At 44.8% G+C, this 25,195-nt stretch overlaps 1 protein-coding gene across 3 annotated transcripts in view; it reads right to left on the reverse strand.

Moving 5' to 3' along the window:
• Positions 1-25,195, reverse strand: part of PDE11A (phosphodiesterase 11A) — a 255,148-nt gene that overhangs the window by 33,569 nt on the left and 196,384 nt on the right. For all 3 annotated transcript variants that reach the window (XM_084814457.1, XM_084814447.1, XM_084814442.1), the window contains 3 exons: positions 18,509-18,599; positions 14,044-14,144; positions 1,829-1,906 (listed from right to left, as the gene is read on the reverse strand). In XM_084814457.1, the coding sequence (XP_084670583.1) occupies positions 1,829-1,906; positions 14,044-14,144; positions 18,509-18,599 (270 nt within the window). The remainder of the gene's footprint in view (positions 1-1,828; positions 1,907-14,043; positions 14,145-18,508; positions 18,600-25,195) is intronic.

Genomic DNA, 25,195 nt, shown 5'->3' on the forward strand with positions numbered 1-25,195 from the left:
TGTCTGTCTCTGCTTACACTCAACTTGTAAATAAACCCAAATACTACACAAATGCCGTAAGTCTCCAGTGAACTCTCATTCCAAAGGAAACCAAACCTGGGTAAATGCTGTCCCTGGAACCTCTCACCTTGGTGTGGAGAATTCGTAACAATACTTACCACAGAAGTGTTTACCATGGCAGCAATCATGGAAAACATGTTAAGAATCTCCACACTCTTGCCAATGGCTGCCAGGAACATCTGGCAGAGCCTAGAAACTGTGCATGATGATAGCCATCTCTGTGGTGAACATGTTTAAGCATTACAGTCAGGTGCGTTGCTAGGCATTTAAAAGATTCGGGGGCCAGGCCAGAAGGCAAAGCAGGCCAATTAATTTCTCATTCAAATCACCTCAAATAAAATATACTCTTCCATTAATTTGCACCCCACCTCAGATAATCTCATATTAAAAGTAATTTGCATTTGTGTGAAAAAATGCAAAAAAGAGAGTGGCTAATAAGTTTTTTCATGAGCCCCCCCCTCTCTCTCACACACACACACACAAACCCCTACCTACATAAAAATGGCAACGTTTGCATCAAAATGTGTTTCAAACATTTGATAAGCTTATCCAAAAGCAAGTCAAGGGTGAATCAGGGGGTCACCCCCAATTAATTTCCCAATTTCCACCCAGATCCTGCTTTATAATAAAATAAAGTGGTGTATAATTCCATGGGTTTTCCCCCCGAAATGCTGGGTGGGTGGAAGGGCTGGAGAGTGGGGTAGAAGAAGGAAGTCATGGAAGAAGATTAGGAAGGAAAGTAAAGGGGAAGTTTGGAAGAAAAGAACAGGCAGAGTTGAAGGTGGGGGTGAGAAGAAGGAAGAGGATGGAGCTAGGACTGGGCAGCATGAAGAAGAGAGAGGAAGCTGGAAAGAGGAGGCAGAGAGAGGATAGACAGATGGCTTGCTCTTTTCCTTTCTCTGTTCTGCAGTTCCTGGGTTGTCTCTCCATGTGGTTGGCTCTCCATATTTCCTCCAAACACCAACACACACACACACACACACACACACACACACACAAAGACATAAGCAGAGCATGCTAGGAAGCTCCAAACTATGTGCCACCTCTATGTGCCACAATCCAGCGAAGAGAGAGACATAGAGCAGTTCTACACTAGCCTAAAATCCCATAACTTCACTGGGGCTTTCTGCTTCTGTTTTACATGCAGGATCACAATGGGCTCCTTTTACACACACTTCCCTTCCCCCCTTATAGGTGTGTCCCATATGTTTCATTATACAGCCACTAGATGGCACTGTGGTCTAGCTCCTCTTATTGTGAGACTTCCTCTTTTCAGGAGGAAACTCAACATGCTGTAATTTGATAGCTCATTATCTCTGATCTTTTAAAAATGGGATAAAGGTCATTTAGTGCGGGAGAGGCCCTGGAGGTTGATGACTTCATGTAAAGGACCCTCAAACTTCCATGAGTAACCAATCTCAATAGCCGGATAAAAGCCCCGTGTGGAGGAGCCTGTAGAGATCAGGAGGAGTGGAGCTAACACATACTTGAGCTACCTTGAGAAAGACCTCCTGCTCAGATTGTTTAACAATTCAGGAAGGCAAAAAACACTTTTTTCTCTGTCTTTCTTGCCCACTCATATCCCCTACACATACACACACATTTTCTCTCCCCTTTTCTCTCTCTCTCTCTCCCTCTCTCTCTCTCTCACCCTCCTGGAGGAAGATTGCCCCCACCCCATGTAATTACACTTAGGGTGGAAAGCTTCAATTGGCATGCCAGCCTTGTTAAGCAAATGCACTTCACCCAAGAGAGAGATCTCACTTACCGGAATATCTCTCTCTGACTTTTAACCTTCCAGTTGTAGTCACCTTTGATGACAAGTTCGAAAAACTCAGTCCTCTTCCTACAACAAAACATATCAGTGGGAGGAAATACATTTCTTACACTTGGGTGTAATACTTTTTGTTAGCATTTTGTATGAGAAGGTTATACAATTCCCCAAACAAGTCTCTTCAGAAAGTACTGCACTGGCCTACACTTCTCTATAATGAATACAATTCCCACCAATGCAGGTGCCCATGGAGATCAGCCTGTCTCTGCTCCAGCCTATTCAAATTAAAATGATAATTGCAGGATCATTTTACAACATCCCATCAATTTTGTGGTCTCCTGATTATACGCTGGGAACAACCAGAAAATAAATGATGGAACCTTATTACCCTATTTTTGTAAAAGGATCAGGTGTATTTAAAGAAAATCTTTGCATTTTAGAAATATGCAAGGTTGCCAGCTCCCCCAAAATGGTATAACCGTTGTTGGCCCTAATTGATCATAGCCAGTCAATTTCAATGTGTGAAGGTTTTCCATTGCTATGTATTAAAACCAAGCTACATGTAAAAGTCCCCTTCATGGATCACTGCCTTGTTGTGGCGAAGGGGCTTGCGTAACTCAGTGAAGCCATAAGCTATGCTGTGCAGGGCCACCCAAGACGGACAGGTCATGGTGGAGAGTTCTGACAAAATGTGGTCCACTGGAGAAGGAAATGGCAACCCACTCCAGTATTCTTGCCAAGAAAACCCCATGGAACGTATCACAACGCTAAAAGATATGACGCTGGAAGATGAGCCCCTCAGGTCGGAAGGTGTCCAATATACTACTGGGGAAGAGCAGAGGGAATTTCCAAGTAGCGCCAGAAAGAGTGAAGCGGCTGGGCCAAAGCTGAAAGGACACTCAGCTGTGGATGTGTCTGGTGGTGAAAAGAAAGTCCGATGCTGTAAAGAACAATATTGTTTACGAACCTGGAATGTAAGATCAATGAATCAAGGTAAGCTGGAGGTGGTCAAACATGAGATGGCAAGTCTGAACATTGACATCTTGGGAATCAGCGAACTAAAATGGACAAGTATGGGCGAATTTAATTCAGGTGACCATTATATCTACTACTGTGGGCAAGAATCCCTTAGAAGAAATGGAGTAGCACTCATAGTCAACAAAAGGATGGGAAAAGCAGTACTGGGGTACAATCTCAAAAACGACAGAATGATCTCAGTACAAATCCAAGGCAAACCATTCAACATCACAGTAATTCAAGTCTATGCTCCAACCATTAAGGCCGAAGAAGCTGAGGTTGATCGGTTCTATGAAGACCTACAACACCTTCTAGAACTAACACCAAAAAAAGATGTCCTCTTCACCATAGGGGATTGGAATGCTAAAGAAGGAAGTCAAGAAATCACCGGGATAACAGGCAAGCATGGCCTTGCTGTACAAAATGAAGCAGGACAAAGGCTAATAGAGTTTTGCCAAGAGAACATGCTGATCATAGCAAACACTCTTTTCCAACAGCACAAGAGGCGACTCTACACATGGACATCACCAGATGGTCAATATCGAAATTAGATTGATTATGTACTTTGCAGCCAAAGATGGAGAAGCTCTATACAGTCAGTAAAAACAAGACCTGGAGCTGACTGTGGCTCAGATCATGAGCTGCTTCTTGCAAAATTTCGGCTTAAATTGAAGAACGTTGGGAAAACCACTAAACCATTCAGGTATGACTGAAATCATATCCCTTATGAATATACAGTGGAGGTGAGGAATAGATTTCAGGGATTAGACCTGATAGATAGAGTGCCTGAGGAACTATGAACTGAGGTCTGTAACATTGCTCAGGAGGCAGCAACTCAATCCATCCCAAAGAAAAAGAAATGCAAGGAAGCAAAGTGGCTGTCTGATGAGGCTTTACAAGTAGCTGAGGAAAGAAGGGAAGCGAAAAGCAAGGGAGAAAGGGGAAGTTATACCCAACTGAATGCAGAGTTCCAGAGAATTGCAAGGAGAGACAAGAAGGCCTTCTTAAATGAACAATGCAAAGAAATCGAGGAAAACAATAGAATGGGAAAGGCTAGAGATCTCTTCAAGAAAATCAGAGATATCAAGGGAACGTTTTGTGCAAAGACGGGCATGATAAAGGACAAAGAAGGCAGGGACCTAACAGAAGCAGATGAGATTAAGAAGAGGTGGCAAGAATACACAGAAGAACTATACAGGAAAGATCTTAATGTCCCTGATAGCCATGATAGTGCGGTCACTGAACTTGAGCTGGACATCCTAGGGATGTGAAGTCAAGTGGGCCTTAGGAAGCATTGCTAACCACAAAGCTAGCGGAGATGACAGTATTCCAGCTGAGCTATTTAAAATCCTAAAAGATGATGCTGTTAAAAGTGTTGCACTCAATATGCCAACAAATTTGGAGGACTCAACAGTGGCCACAAGACTGGAAAAGGTTAGTTTACATTCCAATTCCAAAGAAGGGCAATGCCAAAGAGTGTTCAAACTACCGTACAATTGCGCTCATTTCACATGCCAGCAAGGTTATGACCTTCGTGCTATGGTCCATGGGGTCACAAAGGGTCGGACACAACTTAACGACTGAACAACAACAACATGTAAAAGTCACCTGGTGACAAACAATATGTGGCCTGTTTAAAATAAGCCATGTACCAAGCACCTGTTAGGGAGAACATGTGTGCTGTAAAGGATAGAGTGCTGAACTTAAGCTGGAGAAACCTGAGTTCAGATACCTGCTCAGCCATGAATCTCACTGAAACATCTTGGATCAGTCACTATCTCTCAGTCCATGCTCCTCATGGAAGGTTAAATGGGATAAACCCATATATACCTTCTTCAAGGATGAGTAGGCTACAAATGGGTTAATAAATAAGTACATACTTAGGACAATACTTGGCATGTGACTTGTTTTGCCAAGTCAAAGTGCCTTAAAATATTTGCTGACAGGTTTTTTCTGATTTGTGGATAGGAAAACTTACTTAATCTAGAGATTTAATATTACTAGAAAGAATATTTAATATTTGTGGGAAGAAACATGCACTTTATTTATCAAAAATTATTTTGGCTCAAAGTCTAGAGAAACCAAAATATAGAGACTTTCCTATGATGTGACGAAAAACAGCTTTAAAGGGGATTAGAGAAATTCCTGGAGGACAGGGCTATCAGTGGCTGCTGGTCATGATAGCTATAGGCTACCTCCAATATCAGAGGCAGTATGGATCTGTATGCCAGTTGCTGGGGAACATGGGCGGGAGGGTGCTATTGCCCTCATGTCCTGCTTGTGGGCTTCCCACAGGCAGCTGGTTGGTCACTGTGTGAACAAAATGCTGGACTAGATGGCCTGATCCAGCAGGGCTGTGACATTCTTATAACTAAAAGGAGCGAAGAAGACATTAGAAGTAATTTCTGCATTGGAAGATGGTATGTAGTTTACCATGTAAATATTCTGCGTTACTTGGTATGAACTCTGGAGGTGGCACAGAGACTTACCACATGATACAGAGGATCCTCATGGTAAATATTACATGTTGCAGCTGCTACATACGTTTTGGGGAAGTCTTGACTAGACCATATAGACCACCCCTCAGTCTCCCTCAGCAAAAGGCAATGACCTAGAAGGAGTCATAAGGTAATTACCATCAGCGATTGGGATGTCTTTTAGCTACTACAACAGCAAAAGATAGCAAAAGACAACCCTGGTAACGGATCCTGAAGTCTTGCTATTCACTGGATTTGTCTTTGACTTTCATATATATTTTGGAGTGGCCTGGTTGCCATTTTCCCATCCTGCTCCCACTAATACTTACAATTTCCACCCATATGGTTAGTCCACATTGGTGGTAATATACCATAATAGGGTTGGTGTCACCAGTGTAGTCCATAACAGAAACAAATGACTGTCAGGGTGGAAACTGAGCCAATAGAACCCCAGAGCAGTTCTGATTCTGAGGAGGATCAGCAATACGTGGGAGAGGAGCCAGCTCATCCCTCACAGGCACAGCAGCTGGCAGAGATTCCTCCTGCTGGCATTCCTGAGATAGATAGTGACCCTGGCAGTGAGAAAGTGCGGGGGGGGGGCTTGCTAGACGCTCGACGCAGATGCAGGGAGTGACGAGCGATGGAGGGCGCGGAAAGGAGGCATAGTGCCCATTTGGCATGCAAGCAACGGCCACGTCCCGTGGACCCAAGGGAAAGAGGGAGGATCTCTCCCTAGCCCATGAGATTCTCCTTCAAACAGGCACCAACTGCCTACCCGGAGCATAGGCTACTCTGCTGTTCATTGCTTAGTCGCTGGTGATTAGCATCTGAAAGAGTCATTAAGCTGTAAAAGGATTAAAGCCTTGAAAAGAATCCTTTTGTCTGTGTCTCGAGTTGGCTATTGGAGTGTACTGAAAGAGGCCACTAGGGCGCTCCTGACAGCTTGGTGCCCGTTCCTCTTTTTTTTCCCTCTCTCTTCTCCTACTGCCGAATGGAGGTGCCAGGGACCCAGCGGTGCAAGCTCTGGCGCAAGAGAACCAGATTCTCTGTGATCAAGTGGCTCAACTGACGACTGCCATACAAAATCTACAAGCTGCGGTTCAACCCCCACCACCTCTGATTCCCCCCCGCCGCAAGTGCCCGGTGGCTTTGCCAGAGAAGTTTTCTGAGGAGAAAGGACTTTTTCAGATTTTCCGAGCCCAATTGGAGCTGTACATGTGCCTTCGACCTGAGGATTTCCTGACAGAACAGGTTCGTGTGGGTTTCATCATTAACCTACTTTCAGGTGTGGCAGCTAAATGGGCTTCGGGACTTCTTCTCATTAATGACCCCCTGCTCGGGGACTATCAAGGTTTCATGACAGCGAAGGCCAGATTTTTTGGTGACCCCCTGCGCACGCAGACGGCTTCTCGGGAGATTCGCCGCCTTAGGCAGGGCAAGGACTCAGTTTCCAGCTATGTGACAACTTTTTGCTTGCTGATGCAGGATTTACAGTGGAATGATGCTGCGCTGCTGGCTCAGTTTTTGGACAGTTTGAACAACGAGATCTTGGATGAGTTGGTGCGCACGCCTAGCCCGCCTACTTTGGAGGACCTCATCCAGACCTGCCTCCAGATAGATAGTCGGCTGGAGGGGTGCCGGCAGACCTGGCAGGGTGCCGTGGGCCGAGATTTCCCTCCTCCCATTCCCCCCATTTCCTGCCCCCACCCCCCCGCCCCTGCGGTGGGGGTGGAGGAGACCCCGATGCAGCTGGGAGCTACCCAAGCTCCATTGCCGCTGGAGGAACTAGAGCGGCAGCGCGCTGAGCGCTGATGCTTTCGGTGCGGAAAGCTGGGACATTTCGCCAAAACCTGCCATGCTAGACCCGCAGCTCCTCTGCCTCCCCCTCCTCTCCTTCCTTCCTCCTCCTCCTCCTCGCCCCCAGGCCTAACTAGGCTGCCCCCCAAGCCTGTTGGGGGTCTCCAGTGTGGGGGTCGGTTCCACACCCGGTGGGTGCCTTCCGCAACCCCCCCACCCTCCCATCTGCTATTGCATATTCACCTCCGCTCCTCCCAGTGGGGTGGGGTGGGGTAGATGCCCTGGCTTTAGTGGACTCGGGGGCTACGACCAGTTTCATGGATGAAACCTTGGCCCTCTTCCATAAGATTCCTACCCTGCCTCTTCCTGCCCCCTTGGCAGTGGAGACCATCGATGGGCGTCCTCTTTCTTTGGGCGTGGTGACCCGGATTACAGCTCCTCTCACTCTGCGCGCCCAGTCCCACGTTGAGCAGATTCAGTTTCACTTGGCCAAAGTTCCCCAATACCCAATCGTGCTGGGTGTTTCCTGGCTCTCTAAGCATAATCCTCAGATTTCTTGGGAGCTTCACCAAGTGGAGTTTGTGTCTCCCTACTGCCAGGAGCATTGCTTCCCGATGGAGGCGCCAGTCCCAGTCCAGGCCTTAACCCTTTCCTCCCTCTCCTTGTCTGCTTCTGGCAGTTCTTCAGCTACCGTGATCCTCCCAGAGAAGTATGCGGCTTTTCGGGATGTTTTCGACAAGAAGGAGGCCGACCAGTTCCCTCCCCCACCGCCCATTTGACTGTGCCATTAACCTCATTCCGAGGGCGACCATCCCCGCTGGCTGACTGTATTCGATGTCGGAGCTGGAACTTCGAGCTCTGCAGGAGTTTTTGGACACAAACCTCAGACGTGGCTTCATTCGCCCTTCCTCCTCCCCCGCCTGCGCCCCTACCATCTTTGTGACCAAGAAATCTGGAGAACTCCGCCTGGTGCACAACTACAGAGCCTTCAATTCGGTCTCGATCCCTGACAAGTACCCCCACCCCCTGATCCCTGAGATGCTGGAGTGCCTGTGGGGAGCCAAGATTTTCACAAAGTTGGACCTGCGTGGCGCCTACAATCTGATTCGCATCCGGGAGGAGGATGAGTAGAAGACCTGTTCCAGCACCTGGTACGGAGCGTATGAATACCTAGTGATGCTGTTTGGGCTCGCCTGCGGCCCCCCCCCCCACGTTTTCGCGTTTTATGAATGCCATCTTCTGGGACTATTTGGATTCTTTCCTCACTGTGTATCTTGATGATTTACTTATATTTTCTGAGGACCCCGATGCCCATCAGCACCATGTCTCCGTCATCCTCCAGCGCCTCCGTGAGAACCATCTGTATGCCAAGCTGGAGAAATGTGCGTCTGACCTAACCTCTTTGGACTATCTTGGCTACATTATCTCAGCTGATGGTATCAGGATGGATCCTGCAAAGGTCCAGGCTGTCTTCTCCTGGAAGGCTCCATCCACCAAGAAGGACTTGCAACGTTTTCTGGGGTTTGCTAATTTCTACAGAAAGTTCCTGCCCAGCTTTGCTCGGCTGACATCTCCTCTCACAGACCTCCTTAAGGGCAGGAAATCTCCTTTTCATTGGACAGCATCTGCCCAACAGGCTTTCGAGGAACTTAAGAAGCTTTTGAGTTCTGAGCCGATCTTGTTACATCCTGACCCGAAGAAGCCTTTTGTGGTGCAAACTGATGCCTCTGACTTCGCAGTAGAGGCGGTGCTTTTTCAGCCAGATCGGGCAGGCGGCGGGTTGCAACCCTGTGCCTACCACTCCAGGAAGCTGAACATGTCTGAGAGGAATTATACCATCTGGGAGAAGGAACTGTTGGCCATCAAGTCCGCTTTTGAGACCTGGCATTATCTGCTAGAGGGGGCACAGCACCCAGTTGAAGTTAGAACTGACCATCGCAACCTGGAACATCTTCAGACAGCCCGTGCCTTAAACCAGAGGCAGATTAGGTGGTCGCTTTTTTCCCCCCAGTTCCACCTTAAGATTTGCCATGTGAAGGCCTCTGACAACCTACAAGCAGATGCTCTTTCTCATAAGCCGGACCTCCAGCCAGGGGCTGAGGGAAATCCCCCCCTCTCTGATTCTTCCCCCCCAGAGCCTGGTGGCACCTGCGGTGCCTCACTGTTGGGAGGAACTCCTTCACTCTGCACAGGCTCAGGATGCTTTTGTTCGCACAAAAGTGGAGGAATTGGGGCTAGCCTCTGCCCCCCCCCACTCTACCCCCTTCTCTTTGCAAGGTGGCCTGCTTTACCATTCCAGTCGGGTCTATGTGCCTTCTAGACCCCTCCGTGAGAAGGTCCTCCATCAGTGCCACGACTCCCCCACCGCTGGGCATTTTGGCTTCACCAAGACCGTGCACGGAGTGACGTGGGATTTTTGGTGGCCTCGTGTGTGTCGGGACATCAAGACCTATGTTGCCTCCTGCCCAACCTGCCAGTGGACGAAGGCCCCCTCAGGTGAGCCCACAGGCTTGCTTCACCCCGCCTACCCCCTCAGGACCTTGGAAACTGCTCTCCCTTGACTTCATCACTGACTTGCCTCCCTCACGCGGTAAGACCACCATTCTGGTGGTGGTGGATTTGTTTTCTAAGATGGCCCATGTCATCCCCTGCTTTGGGTTGCCCACAGCCAGGGAGATGGCGGAGCTGTTTTTGGCGCATGTTTTCCGGCTCCATGGATGGCCCGAGGGTCTCATTTTGGATAGGGGGCCCAATTCACTGCCCATTTCTGGAGGGAGCTACTTGGGCTTCTCCATGAGACGCTCCGTCTTTCCTCTGCCCATCATCCACAGATGGACGGTCAGACCGAGCACACCAATGCAACTCTGGAGCAATATTTGCGCTGTTATGTCAATTACCAGCAAGATGACTGGTTTTCCTTGATGTCTCTCGCAGAATTTGCTTATAACAATGCCTGCCATACTTCCACCCGCCAAACTCCATTTTTTGCCAATTTTGGTTACCACCCCAAGGCTTTCCTGTCCACCTTGGCTCCCTCTTTGGTGCCAGCGGCCCATGACTTTTTAGAGGAGTTGCGAGCTGTACACCACCTCTTACGGGACTCCCTCGAGCAAGCCAAGACAGCCTACAAGGCCTCTGCAGACCAGCGGCACCAGCTGGGTCCGTCTCTGCAACTGTGGGACTGGGTTTGGTTGTCCACCCAATACCTCCCCTCTCACTCGCCCGCAAGGAAGCTCGCGCCTCGCCACATGGGGCCTTTCCAGATTACAGCCCAGATTAACCCGGTTGCCTTTCGCCTGGCTCCCCCCCCCATGAAGATCCATCCTGTTTTTCATCGGTCCTTGCTGTCCCCCCTGGTTTCTGGCAACCCTCATCGCTCGGTCGGTTCCCCCCCGCCACCAGTGCTGGTGGAGGGGGAGGAGGAGTTTGAGGCCACGGAGATTCTGGACTCCCACCTTTCTCACGGCCACCTGCAATATCTAGTGGACTGGAAGCGGTATGGGCCAGATGAGCAAACCTGGGAACCTGCGGAAAATGTGCATGCTCCGTTGCTGCTGAGGCGCTTCCACCAGCTGTACCCTCACAAACCCAGAGCCCCAGGGGAGGAGCACGAGGGGGGGCCTCATGGGAGCGGGGATGATGACAGGGTGGAAACTGAGCCGATAGAACCCCAGAGCAGTTCTGATTCTGAGGAGGATCAGCAATCTGTGGGAGAGGAGCCAGCTCATCCCTCACAGGCATAGCAGCTGGCAGAGATTCCTCCTGCTGGCATTCCTGAGATAGATAGTGACCCTGGCAGTGAGAAAGTGCGGGAGGGGGGCTTGCTAGACGCTCGATGCAGACACAGGGAGTGACAAGTGATGGAGGGCATGGAAAGGAGGCGTAGCGCCTGTTTGGCACGCAAGCAACGGCTGCGTCTCGTGGACCCAAGGGAAAGAGGGAGGATCTCTCCCTAGCCCATAAGTTCAGGGTCTTCAAGTGATTCTCCTTCAAACGGGGATCAACTGCCTACCTGGAGCATAGGCTACTCTGCTGTTCATTGCTTAGTCGCTGGTGATTAGCATCTGATAGAGTCATTAAGTTGTAAAAGGATTAAAGCCTTGAAAAGAATCCTTTGGTCTGTGTCTTGAGTGGGCTATTGGAGTGTGCTGAAAGAGGCTGCTAGGGCGCTCCTGTCAATGACCTTCTAAGGTTAATGGTTGAAAAGAGATAACAGAATAATTTGTGATCCCTGTGCCACTAGATGACTGCTGAATTTTCTGTTTATTTAATATAAAGCTTATTAGTCCACTAATGAAGCCTCAGGTAATATATTTTTTCCTTGCACATTTTGTTTTATACAGATGACCAGAGTCCTTTCACATTATAAAAAACTTTCTAATTTAATGCAAAGTCACACAGGCAGAAAAGAAAATTCATTTATCTCATGCAGATTCATAACATGATGGCCTAACCACCCCTCTGAGAATAGTGGGAGTACTGCAGTGATGACAATTTTAATGGCCCAGACTAGCTGGCACATTGGCTTTAAATCAATCTTATCCTTAACTGTTCACTGGCAACACCGCATTGCGTCAGCACTATACAAGGTGTTTTTCTGAGTGGTTTCTTCTTTTATTTAAATAAGAAGCCTGCAATCGAAGACACATTTTTCTTCCAGAGAAAAGAGAACCACCAATTGAAAAGTCTCTTTCCCCATTGTTTAGTCTCCCTCAGGCAATATATAACAATGGTCACAGAAATAAAATCTTCCAACTGTGACCAAAATGTGACCTTCTCACACCCATCTTGACCAATTTGCATTTTTATATTTTTAAGGAAAGACAGGTTCATGAGCACTTAAATATATACAGTTGCTGCTGAACCTGACATGCATCTCCGGCCAACGTCAAACAAAGGAATGGAGAGGGTCAAAGACTAAACAATCATGAAGATTTGGGTAGGAGGGATGAGGCTGGATGCTCTTTCACCACTTGACACATTCTGAGAGCAAGGATGAGCTCTGCTGAATCAGAGAATCCAGCATCCTACTTCCAGCCCGTGGCCAGACACCTCAGGGAAGTGACCAATCAGGCACCTCTGGAAAGTCCACAAGCAGGACCTGAAGGCAATAGCCCTCCCCCACCGTTGCTCCCTAGCAATTGATATTCAGTGTCCTACTACCTCTGAAAACGGAGACTCGATTTAGCTATCATGCCTAATTGCTATCATCTGCCCTCCCTTAAATTCTGTAATCCCCCTTTTAAAGTCATCTAAGTTAGCAGCCATCACTGCATCTTGTGGCTGATTTACACCTGCACGTACATCAGGACTTCCAGCTTCTCTTCTTTTTTTTTTTTCTGACAGAGCTCCTGTTCCTTTAGCATGACAGGCCAAAGTTCAACAGCTTGAACCTTTCCTCAGCAAGGCAATGCTGTATTAGGAAAAGCTTCACCCACACTCAGGATCAGCACACAACCTCCTTCGACAGCTGCTGGGGCCGCAGCACCCCAGCAAGGCCCATCTCTGACACCTGACCTCTGCTCCCCTTAATTTTATCTGTTTGTTTTTTTGCTGGCAGCTGGTACCAGACACCACCATTTAAATTGCCCCACAGTGCCCCTGACATAGCATCATTCCAGGGCATTGTGGGAAATTAAAATGGTGCTGCCCAGTTCTGCTTCTGACCTCTGCTGTTGCCCACCACTGGCCATTGTTACCAGGGACCACTAAGGTTGAAAGGAGTCCACCACAGGGCACTTAACCATGGGCCCCCTCAGACCTGGAGCCGGGCCTTGCTTCACCTGATGAACGTCTGGATGTTTTGCAGCTTGCTAAACACGCAAGAGCACTGGCAGAAAAAAGAAGTGGTGAAAAAGCTGAATACACGAGCTTGTTGATAAGTGTTGTGTTAGAGATGTTGTAGGGGATATTAATTTTTTTCTTTGGTATTTGATCTGTGATGGCAGTTTCACACGTAAAGGTCATCCCGTGAGAAGCATGCACGTGTGAACTTACCCCAAAGCTACATCTCTGTTAGGAGAGATATCTAGTAATAGTCCTTTGTTGTGTATTTACAGGAGCATAAAACTGAATTAGTACTTGTGAACCTTCATGTGTTCTCTGGAACGTGTGAGGGCTACAGCTGGGGACAGGGATGGGGTTGCACATGCTGGACCCATGAAAACGTCCCTGCACACGCCACCCCCGTCCTCTCAGTTCTTTGGCCTTGACATATTTCGAGGCGAGGTCTGCAGGGGGGTTGTCCTCACATGTCTTTCACCCCGGTTCTCAGTCACTTGTGTTCAAGCCAATGTGAGCACAACTGCCCTGCACACCTTGCCACTCAAGGCCAGGGAAGTGAGGGGGCAGGCCCGGAATGTGTGCGGACACTGAGGGTGAGGCCAGGGTGTGTGGCCCTGTCTCCAGTTTTAGCCCTCACATGTTCTGGAGAATGTATGAAGAGGGCTCTGGTCTCATTGGATGTGACTCTCTTTTTAAACATAACACTGAGAGCTAAACTATATGTTCAGGAAAAACCACAGCAGTTTTCCTGGAGTTCTATGACATCACTATTTAGATGGGGCATTACAAGCTTGGAGGTTCCCCCATTTAAAAACAACAAAAAGCAAGCAAAGCATGACATGAAGAAGAAAAACTAGCTCCATGAAATGCTAGTCTTCCATTAGGCAGGGAGTTTTTCACCAAAGAAATTAATCATAGTATTTTTTTTTAATAGAAAATAGCTGTACATAACATATGTAAAACTTTCACAACGCCTCAAATACCATGAATGCTAGAGTAAATAACTCAAATGATAATTAAATACTAACTTGTAGTATTATGTGCCCTGCGCCCTCACTGGTATTTGAAAGGTCATTAGGGGCTGTAGCTCTTTCGGATTTTCATTTGTCAAATTCAGAAAATGCCAATACCTACTCAAAATAGAGAGTGAGGTCTGTTGCCAATATTGACTTCTTCAGAAGCTGCATAAGGTCACTGTAATCCTTGGAGGACAAGTTAGCAAAGATGTTGTGACCCTATAATGAAAGAGATAGCAAAGCTAAATAGCTCAGAATCAATATAGGGTTTTTGAAAGGTTTTCCAATAACTCTGCAATGTGTGTCATCATTACAACAAATCTTTTTTTTAATTTAAAAAAATAATAGTGAAATCACAACAAAAATATTTCAATCAGCCACTGTAATAAAGTTGTTTTCCTAGATTTTTCTACTAGTCTGAAATTATGGGCAATTAAATAAAAAGATTACACTCATAAATTTGGTGCATGCAATTGATAAACAGCATCTCTCTTAATTTTTTTCCTTTACCCAAATGCCTTTGGAACTATATTTTGAGAGCTTTGGCTTTTTCCGTACCAGATTTATATGTATGGGCAGACGCATCACAAATTGGTATCAGGCTATCAGCCCAATGCTAAACACATGCAAATGGACCAAAGCCCCAAATTCAATGGAACTTATTTCTCCCAGAAAGTATGCCAAGGATTACATTACATGTTTCTTGGTGAGTTGGTCTCCACCTTTTCTCCGGTACATTTATCTACATTGTCCTTGCAAGTTTACAGCCCAGTCATCCAAAACCAGTCAGGGAACAGCGTCTGGTTAGCTACCCCAGCCTACTGTGTCAAAGGTACTTACCCATAAAACACATATGGGCAATCTGCAGTCTCTGTGCAGAGAACCCCACCCAATTTTCCCTGCAGCTCAGCTGACCTGCCTTCAGCTTGGAAACGGGGAAAAGACTGCTCTGACACTGCTGTTAGCAGCGCTGGGACAGTGATCTTGATAAGGATTGCTGGGGGTGGGGGGAGGCTTTAAACGCACCACCACCCCTGTGATCCAGATGCTACTGAGATGGCTGTTTTTCCCTGCTGCTAATCTGGATCTGGATCAGGATTATGTTCTCGAGGGAGGGAAAGAGGCTGTAATCTCACCCCCTTCCCAGAAATGTTGCTGCAGATGAGGTCATTGTTTCCCTGTTGCTAACAGCATTTGGTCAAACAGCAATCTGGATTAGGATTGCTTGGGGTGTGAGAGGCTTTAACCTCCCCCCCGCAAGCAATCCTGATGCCAAGACCACTGTTCCTTGTTGTTAATAGCACTGGGGAAACAGTGACCTGGATCTGTTTTGCTGGAGAGGGATGCAGGCTTTAACCTTGCCCCCCTCGCAGCACTCTCCATTCTGCGAACACTGTTTCCATGATGCTAACAGCGATCTGGATTAGGATTGCCTCGCCCAGAGATACACCATCCCTTGATCACAGCGGGCAGAGAGGGGAGGTTTAAACCTTCCCAACACTGTGAGTTGAGACGTCTGTGTGTAGAGAGAAATGTGTGCATGTGAGTGAGTGTGTGTGTTTGGCCCCCAACACATCACATGCAGCCTTCAGGGACAAAAAAAGTTGCCCACCCCTGCCGTAAAAGGATCTACTCATGAATAAGAGTTCCAGCTTGCAGGGACCATCGCAGGGAAGTTAGTACAACTTCAAGGAGGTACAGAATGGAAGGAGAAACAAAAGGCAAGGTTGTTTTCTCTGGAAAGGAGACACAGAGCACAAAAGAACCTGAAATTAAGGCAAACATTGGTTCCCCCATCCCACCCCAAAAGACCTACCTATTCTTTGTGCAGAAGCAATAACAATTCACACGGGAAGTATTACTTTAAAAAATATTTTTAGCCTGTGCTTACTGTTGCCCGTATGTCCCCCACACACTCAGGCAGACACTCTGGGCTCCATCCAACATCACATGAATGGACTTCCACTTGTGCAACAGGACTTCCCCTTCCTCTTCTCCACCCCGACACCCCCCCCATCTGCTCTGGAGAGTCCCCCAGCCTTCAGGAGCAGTTTCGGGGGGGGATGGAGGGGAGAGGGAGAATCCGTTCTGCTAGCAGTGTCTTTTCCTCTGGCAGAAGGATACTGTAGCTACAACCCTCTTTGCTGGTGGTACAGCCTTAAAAGGTAGAATTGACAGTGTCCATTTCAGATTGCTGTGGGGTGTGTGTGTCACATTTTAATGCTCCCCTGCATTAAAAAATCCCCTGTAACAAGAAAACTAGCATAGCAGTGAGGGTGATTGTTGAACCTTTCTCCCAGATGTGATCATTTTTTCACATCAGCTTTCCTACTATAATAATACCTTGTTTCTCTCATTCCCTCAGAATTGCCTGCTTTCTCATTGTCCACAGCAGTTAGTCACTCATTTTGAGGGCTGGCTTAAAATGTATAGATTCTTGCTTGGGTCTTTTATGACAGTGGTGCAGAACCACAGGCCCGGAGGCCAAATCCGGCCCACTTGGGGGCCAAATCCGGCCCTCGAGTTCCCCAGGTGGCCATGCCTCCTTCCCCTGAGCCCGCCCCCTTTCTCTCAGCCACCTAACATTTCGTGGTTTCCTGGCTTTTGTGCAATTTTTTCTAAATTCTAAATGGATGAAATGCCTCTCCTAAGGCTTAGTGACTGGCAGTAAGAGCTTTATGCTAACACATGCTAGCATTTTGTCATGTTTGGCCCTGCCTTTGGCCCTGCCCAGCACTGGAATGCATCCCCCGAGAACGTCTCCAAAATGGAATTTGGCCCTCAGGCTGAAAGAGGTTCAGCACCCCTGTTTTATGACATAATACATTTATGACTGCACTGTTTTGCTGTAACTGCAGCAGGAAACTGTTTATGAAATGCTATTCTTCTGAAGAAGGAATTTGATGCTAATAAAACACAGTCTTCTCATACTGGATACACAGGTATCAGTTACAGCAAAATCCAAATTCAGCACCAAGAAACATAAATTCTTTACTCAGAATACATTAAGCACCCTAACAGGGCAATCCTATGCATATTTTCTCAGAATAAGCCAATGGGGCTTGATCCCAGGTCAGTGTTTATAGACTGCAGCCTAAATGTGCATTAGAGTTCAATAATATGCTTTTTCATTTGTATATGTTTACTGCTCCCAAGATCAGGGTTTCAGACTTTTGGATTTGGCAAAAAGTATTATGACAGAGGCAAATAGGATGAGAACAGGAAGATGACCTATTATCCAAAATAAAAACCCCAATTTAGCACATGCAAAGGCTTGTATAAGTGCTATGCTTCTTCACTCCCACCAGCCCTAACCCAACAGCAACTCCTTATATTGGACTTTTCTACATGAGGCTGTTAATCCACTGAATCTACTTTCAGCTTTGTTGCAGAACTGAGATCTGAGCATTACACGAAGAGTTTTTCCTTTCCTACTTTTCGGCTACATAACCACTAGATGGTGCTATGCCATAGTTGAAAAATGCAATTACATATGTAGAAAATAATGCTCCATTTTCCCCGCTCTAAAAAATCCCCGAAAAATGCTCTTAAAAACAGAAATGAAACTGGAGGATCACAACCTTGTCTAAAGAACCCGTAAACAATAGTGAGTAAGGAGTGATGAGCATACAATAAATGCCTCATGTAGAAAAGTTCATCATGTCAGAAAATGGTTCCAAACCCTCACATTTCAAGAGTAGCTTGGTGGGCAACATGGAGGGATGTTGTGAAGAACTTGAAGTCGCAGTATATTTGTAGAACATTTGATGCATGGCCCTTTGGACAGAGGTGAAGGGTATGAAGAGTGAGGCCAGTTCAAAAAATATGTTCAACATAAACAGCTGTAAGCCAGTGTGGTGTAAGCATTATTTTACAGTGGGGAAGGGGAAGAGCTTGTAATGCTAAACCAAACTATTACCATTCTTTAATTTGGCTGAACATTGTAAGAACCAAACTGTATAAAATAACATAATCCTTGGTATTTCTTTACTGGTCTTAGCAAAAAAAAACCCATTCACATAGAATCTGATTTGTATTCTTTTGGTTGCAGTGTAATCTTTAAAAGGCTGTTTAGGGCGGAGGAAGGAGGATGTTAAAGAAAGCAATCTCAACAGTTTACCATACAAAACAAAAATAGTTGTGTCTTCTGACCTGATGGTCTTATTTACTATGATTACCAAGGAAGTTGTGGGAGAATATTATCATAGAGGTTACAGTTCCTGCATTAATTAAGGCAGAGGCAATGCCAGCCTATATTCCAGAGCAACATATTTATTTGTTTATGATGCAAAACATTTACTAGAATTTTGGTATAAACAGCTAAAGTCAGAAACATTTCAACAACATTCCAAGCTGTTTTGCTTTGTTGAACTATTTTAGCTATTCTGGTACTAAGGTCACATAAGTCTTATCACAAAACCTGTGACAAAAATGTCAAAGGAATCTAGAGCAGAACCCAGAATCTTTTTTCTGCATGTTGGCAGAGAAAGGAACCAATAATAGATGCACAATAAAGACTATTTACTTTAAGATACTTATATTTACAAAAGAATAAGAGGTTGGGCATTCTGCTGGCTTTGTACCTCACTCTGAAGAATCATAACTGCATGGTTAAAATGATGGTGCTCCAAAGTAGCAGAAGTCCCATAGAGCTGAGCCAAAGCGGATCCACTCCTGAAAATGCAATAGATATAAAAGATCAGCACTGCTATGTTCAGCATATGCCCCTGGGATGTTTCAAGCTATGAGAGAAATGGTGTCCACAATTTCACCACGCATGCATTCCCCTTGCAAACAAACAAACCTTGAAGAAGACCTTGCAGAACCATGGTGAAGCTCAATTCATATCTGGTTGTGTAGCACTACAGTGGCTGTTAGCCGGATATTTAGCCACTGCACCAATCACCTTCTTACCCAGAGTAAACAGAAAACCAGTCCTCCAGAACAGGGCTGTGTTAGGCTAATCTAGGCTAATCATGTTCATATACTGAACATGCTTGAATATAATTTACATTTCCGATCACCAAGGTGGAGTAGTTTGGTGAATGAGACATGCTGTTCTCTCAGAATGACTTCACCAAAGTTGCTTCTGTCTGATACATTGGAAGGGCTTTCTCAGACCACAGATTGTGTTCTACCAGAGTACTGGGTCATACTCTTATGGTATATAAAGACTCCTACATAAAGGAAAGATGTATTCTCTGAATAAAATGAATAACAGGTTGGCAGGAACACAAGAGTGGGCCTTTTCAGTAGTGGCCCCTCAGTGCTGCAGCTCCTTTCCTTGAGAGATATCTCTTTTAGACGGACCCTAAATATTTTTTTTTATTTCGAACTGCTTTTGGATAGAAAATTGGGCTAGTTTAATTTGTTATTGCTCTCGCTTTAATTGCTCTAAAATAATGTATGGTATTGTGATGCTGTGCTTTTTGTCTGAAGTATTTAATGCTGTTCTTTTAGCCTTTAGGTTTTTAACATTTAAAAAAGAAATTGGTTTTAAAGTTTAGATAGTTGTGTTTCATGTTGTATTATTTTTACTTGAAACTATCCCATTGTGAGCCACTTAGGGAAAACTTAGTTTTCAAAAGCAGCATAAACATTTTAAAAATAAAAATAAACCATAGTAATTTACAGTGCAATCCTATGTATGTCTTCAAAGAAGTAAGCCCCACTGAATTCAATGGGGCTTATTCCCAGGTAAGTGTAGATAGGACTGTAGCCTTAAAATACAATTTCTGGTCTAAATCAAGGTAACTTTGTATAGGATTATGCACAGCACAATCTTACTGCCAGTGATAACTGATAACTTGAATTTACTTTGTGTTGTGGTTGCCTCTTACTGCTGTAACCTTATGAAAACAGCACTTCAGATTATGCAAATATTTGTGTGCTGATACAGTTTGTGTAAAGTTAAATGTGTACCTGCTCTGCTTTGGGCTTCATGGAGGAATCCTGCTGCGTTTTTAGAAACAGAATGCTAAAGCAGATGGACCACTGGCTTGGTCTAGCAAAGATATATACATCTTTTAATGTATATATCTAAATTAACAGTATATAATTTCACTATAAGGAGGCCACCTGCATTTGGTAAAAATCCCGCCTGCTCTCTACGTGCTGACAAATATAAGCAAATAGATCTTTTGCAAAACCGGTAAGAGAAGGTGGAAAATCAATTAAAAGGAAGTTAAAACAAATATGTAGGTTCTTTACCATTAAAAGCATTTGAGAAGTATGAAAGAGGAATGTGCACACAGACATACCCACTCTCATTCTACTCTATCTGTACTTTAAAAATGGTATTTATTTGTGCCAGAATGTGGATGGTAATGCGGAAGTCCATTGGAATGTGCAATTCCTCCAAACCTATGTCTGCAATTCCTGATGCAGCAAGTGGTACACATGCAGAAGTCTGCTTAAGTGTGTGGATCTCCTCAGCTGCACTGAGGCATCCATGTGTCTGTATATATCCACATGGACAGAGACACATAAATACAGGGTGCATATGGCACATATATTAATAGATGCACAAAAATGGACTCAAAATCTGTATAACCAAGTTTAGTTTAAGGGTGGGTACAGTATTTATCTTTGTTTTGTGCCACAGTATTAGGTGATAATAAATTGGCAAAATTGCCAAAGAATCAACTAGACACAGACACAAAAAAGTCCAATGCCAATCATAATTTCACCCTTAATCCAAGAAGCAATATGTGATATCAAAAATACTAAAGTGATACAACTGTATAAAACACCGGAAGCCCTTATACACAGCAATGGAATAGACTCCCTACCGGTGCTACTGCACAAGGGTACTAGACTGGGGTGTCCTCTTTCCCCTGTTTTGTTTGCTCTGGCGATAGAACCGCTGGCCCATATTATAAGGGTGGATCCCAGGATCAAAGGTATTACTATTAGGGACCAGAAACATCTGGTAAAACTGTTTGTGGATGATGTGCTGTTATGTCTTTCAAATGTGGAAGAGGCTGTGCCTGCGCTTGCCCAGATTCTGTCCAAATTTAAAAGCAGTTTGGAATTACAAACAATAAGTCAGCACTGTTATGTATTAATGTTCTTTCTCCAAGCAATCTTATGGAAAATACAAGCCCAATTTCAATTAAACCCTAAACATTCATGTGTGCAATATCTAGGCATAGTCATTGCTAAAGACGTCTGCCAATTGACAATATAGAGCTATAACACAATAATTAAAGGCATTAAACAAGAACTAAATAAGTGGAAAACATGAACCTATCCTTATAGGCTAGGATAACATCTTTTAAAATGATGCTATTGCCCAAATGATTGTTCTTATTCCAAATGATTCCCATACCGCCCTCAGAGCCTAAGTTAAAAAAGTGGCAAAAGATGGTGGAGCAATACAGTAATAACAGCCAACAGAGCAGGTTATCTAAGGGGGCACAATGTACAGACATCAGCAGCAGGGTGGGTGGCCCATACCCAGTCTTAAATTGTACCTATTTGCCTTTCAGATTCGCCACTTGATCCCCATCTTTTGTAGGGACTAGACGGTTCCACGGGGAATAATGAAAACCTGTTGAAATATCCCCCAACATGAGGCACTCACGTTTATGAAGCTCTCAAATAAAATTTTAGGTGACGTAAGAAGACCCTTTTTCGCAGCCACACTAGAAATATGGAGACCATGGACTAAGGTCCATGCACCTCCTATGTCACCATTATATCCCTTTGTATATCATCTGGCATTCTGGGGTGTTCACAAACACTCCCAATATAGGTCATGGAAGGAAAAAGGTTTATACCCTTTATGGGACTTGTTCCCGGGGTGGAGACTGATTTACTATGGCAACTGTAGAACAGATTTTCTCAGGGGAAGAGCTGAAGTGGATACAAAAGATACAGGTTGGCCCTTTCACAAAAAAGTTGTATGCTAAAATGGGTCCCCCAATGTTGTTAACCATTTTTTAAGATCTTTGAGTGGGCAGTAATGCTGATTTGAAGGGGGGTGGTATTGTCTATCGATGGATGGCTATTGCAGGGTAGTTATGGTAACTCACACGGTTTGAAAACCCTGTAGGAAAATGGACCTTGATATGCAGCTGTTAGAGGACCAGTGGAAACAGTTTTGGGTCTCCCCCCTCTCAAAACAATTTCAGCACAAATCAGACAAGCATCTTTAAAAACTGTGATAGGTGGCACTTTACCACTATCAAATTATCCAAAATTAACCCGGGTTGTCTCCACTATGCTGGAGGGGTTGTGGGCTCAGGGGAGTGCTAATACATATATGGCTGGAGTACCCAGTAGTTCTTGAATTTGTTGTTATTGTTGTTGTTCAGTCGTTCAGTCGTGTCCGACTCTTCGTGACCCCATGGACCATAGCACGCCAGGCCTTCCTGTCCTGCGCTCTCTCCCGGAGCGTGCTCAAGTTCATATTCATTGCATCCGTGATGCTATCTAGCCATCTCATCCTCTGCCGTCCCCTTCTCCTTTTGCCTTCAGTCTTTCCCAGCATCAGGGTCTTTTCCAGGGAGTTTTCTCTTCGCATTAGGTGGCCAAAATATTGGAGCTTCAGCTTCAGTATCTGTCCTTCCAATGAGCACTCAGGGTTGATTTCCTTTAGGAAGTTCTTGAATACTGGTGGGTTATACTTTGTATTTTAGGCAAAATAACAAATCAAACAGTCAACTTCCGTGGTGCCTTATTTTATTATCTATATTCACTGGTGCTAATGCGCAAGGACTTGTTAAGACTTTTGTTGGCAAGTACTTGTTTGGAAGTGGTGGCTCATTAGAAGACTGGTGATAGCTTCTCAGAATGGCGGTGGTTGGGCAGAGTCCCATTAGCGGAAAGAATGACTCATAAACTGAATGTGTTGAAGGGGGTGGAGACTCAAGATACATTTATTACTGCCTAGTTTCCATTTATTGAGTAAATCAGTGACGCCTGCAAAACATTCAGCATAAATTCTGGAGGGACATATTATGACACAACTCTGACTTTGTATTGTCTGTATCTTAAATGAATGTAGACTGAGCTAAGTTGTACCTGTTATAAAGTTACAATAAATTTAAAAAGTTATTTAAAAATACTAAAGTGATCGGGAAAACAGAACAGATGTCACAGCAAGAAAATAGAACACTAATATTGCAACGCTATACCTGCCTACTCAAAAGTAGGTCCCACTGAGTTCAATAGGACTTACTCCTAGGTAAATGTGTATAGGATTGCAGTCTAAGTCTTCTGTCATATGTTTACCTGTATTGTTCAAAAATAATTTTGCTGTAATATCTTCATCTATATCTGTATACACACATACATACACATTTATAACTGCACATAATTTAAAATTCTAAGTTGAATCCTTAAAGGGAAACTATTAAATGTAATTAGAAAACTGAGAATTGTTGGGAGGTGGAAGGCAATAGGATTGGACTGTCACAATAGATTAATGTGCACCAGTATTTCACTTCTGGGATGCAGCCTAAAGGGACAAGATGCAGTTTGTTCGTGTGTGTGTGTGTGTGTGTGTGTGTGTGCTTAAAGAAATGTGTATAAGAGATTATGCTAGGAATGAGAAGAAGTCTCCTAGGAGCTTATACTACAAAGCTGCACCATACTGATATTTAATCATCATGGGGCAGCTGTAATGGGGGGTGGGGGAGGGGAGGGCGACAATGACTTGGAAACATTGTCCCCCGGAGAAAACAGTGCTGAGGTGTATTAACAGAGCAATTTCAGGGAGCTGTGGTGTTGTTTTCAATCTCACGCCTCTTGATCTTTCATCATGCTCAATCCCAGCACTTAGAAAGTAAAGGGGGGAAATAGAGGGTAATGTTAGACTTGATTTTAGGAATCAGCTTGTGAGAATAAAAATCACAGCTTCTGTCATGGAAGTAACACCTCCTGTTACCAAAGTACCAAGCGCACTATAGTCACAATGTGCCTTTTGTTTAAACCCTTCAGTGACTTCAGTGACATTACAGAAAGACTGTATTCTCTCTAAACAAATATATGGACAGCAAACAAGGACGGCCATTGACTGATGGGTTTCCTCTTTAAGCCTCCTCCTCCTCCTCCTCCTCCTCCTTCTTCTTCATGGAAAATTATACATCAACCCACCAAAGAAATAAGACAGGCTAAACTGGGTTTTAATTTTTAAGTCAAGTTGTTTGAGCAATGATTTATTCATATATAATCTATCAGAGCAGATTCCTCCTTAGTGTCCATCAGCTGCGCAGTGGCAGCATGAGAGTTCGTTTTAACATGAGCATACAGATGAGGCAGCTGCTGCACATGTTGGCTTCATCTGCTCATAAGAAGGCCCCTAATGCTGCAATCCTGTACACGCTTACTTGGCTGTAAGTGCCACTGAACTCAATCGGACTTACTTCTGAGGAGACATGCATAGGATTGCACTGTAAAGCTGCATCTGAACTAGCATTTCACTGCAGAATTAATGCTGCAACTACCCATGGTTCAGTCTAGTTTTTTCCCCCTCTCCCACTGGCAGGGCTGGTACTGAGTAAATCCAGCGCAGCCCATACATTTGGCATTAGAAGGAAAGACATTTAGGTGAAAAGGGGTGCCTTCAAGATTGGGATGGACTAATCGGTCTATTTCCAGTCCATATCAGTTTCGCATGTATTAAATCGTAATCCTGTTCCATCCAATTTCTGCATGTCTGCACCTTTTAAAAAATGCACAAAAATTCACATTTATTTTCATATGCAACTTTTCCTAACATATGCATTTTTTTCACTCAGCATTTCCTAACATACACATTTTTGTACTCAACTTTCCCCAGTATACATATTTTTGTACTCAACTTTCTCCAATATTTGTACTCAACTTTCCCTAATATATGAATTTTTGTACACAACTCTCCCTAATATACGCATTTTTGTATGCAACATTTGAGCCAAGAACTGCATAACAAAATTTGGAGAGGTTTGAAGGATAACTGTGGTTTGATCCACATATTAATCCAGGAAGTGCATATTAGCTTGTTTTGCTTAAAAATGGAGAGCAAGCAAAATTTCCCCCTACACCTGCTTCAAGTCAGGTTTCAGTACCAGCATTGCATTCACTCTCTCTTTTTAATCATATACTGAAAGTATCACTTTACACTCTGTTCCTAATGCTTAGGTGCTCTAAGCTTTGCACTGTTTTTGGTAGCAGTTCACCATTTAGGGCGCAATCCTATGCATATTTAGACAGAAAAAAATCCTACAACTCGAAGCATGCCCCAGCCATTGTTGAATAGAAGTATTTTTTATCTGCTGGCTTAA

Source organism: Heloderma suspectum, chromosome 1, assembly GCF_057233095.1.
Source record: "Heloderma suspectum isolate Gila_16-S chromosome 1, 16-S_ref, whole genome shotgun sequence".
Taxonomy (NCBI): Eukaryota; Metazoa; Chordata; class Lepidosauria; order Squamata; family Helodermatidae; genus Heloderma; species Heloderma suspectum.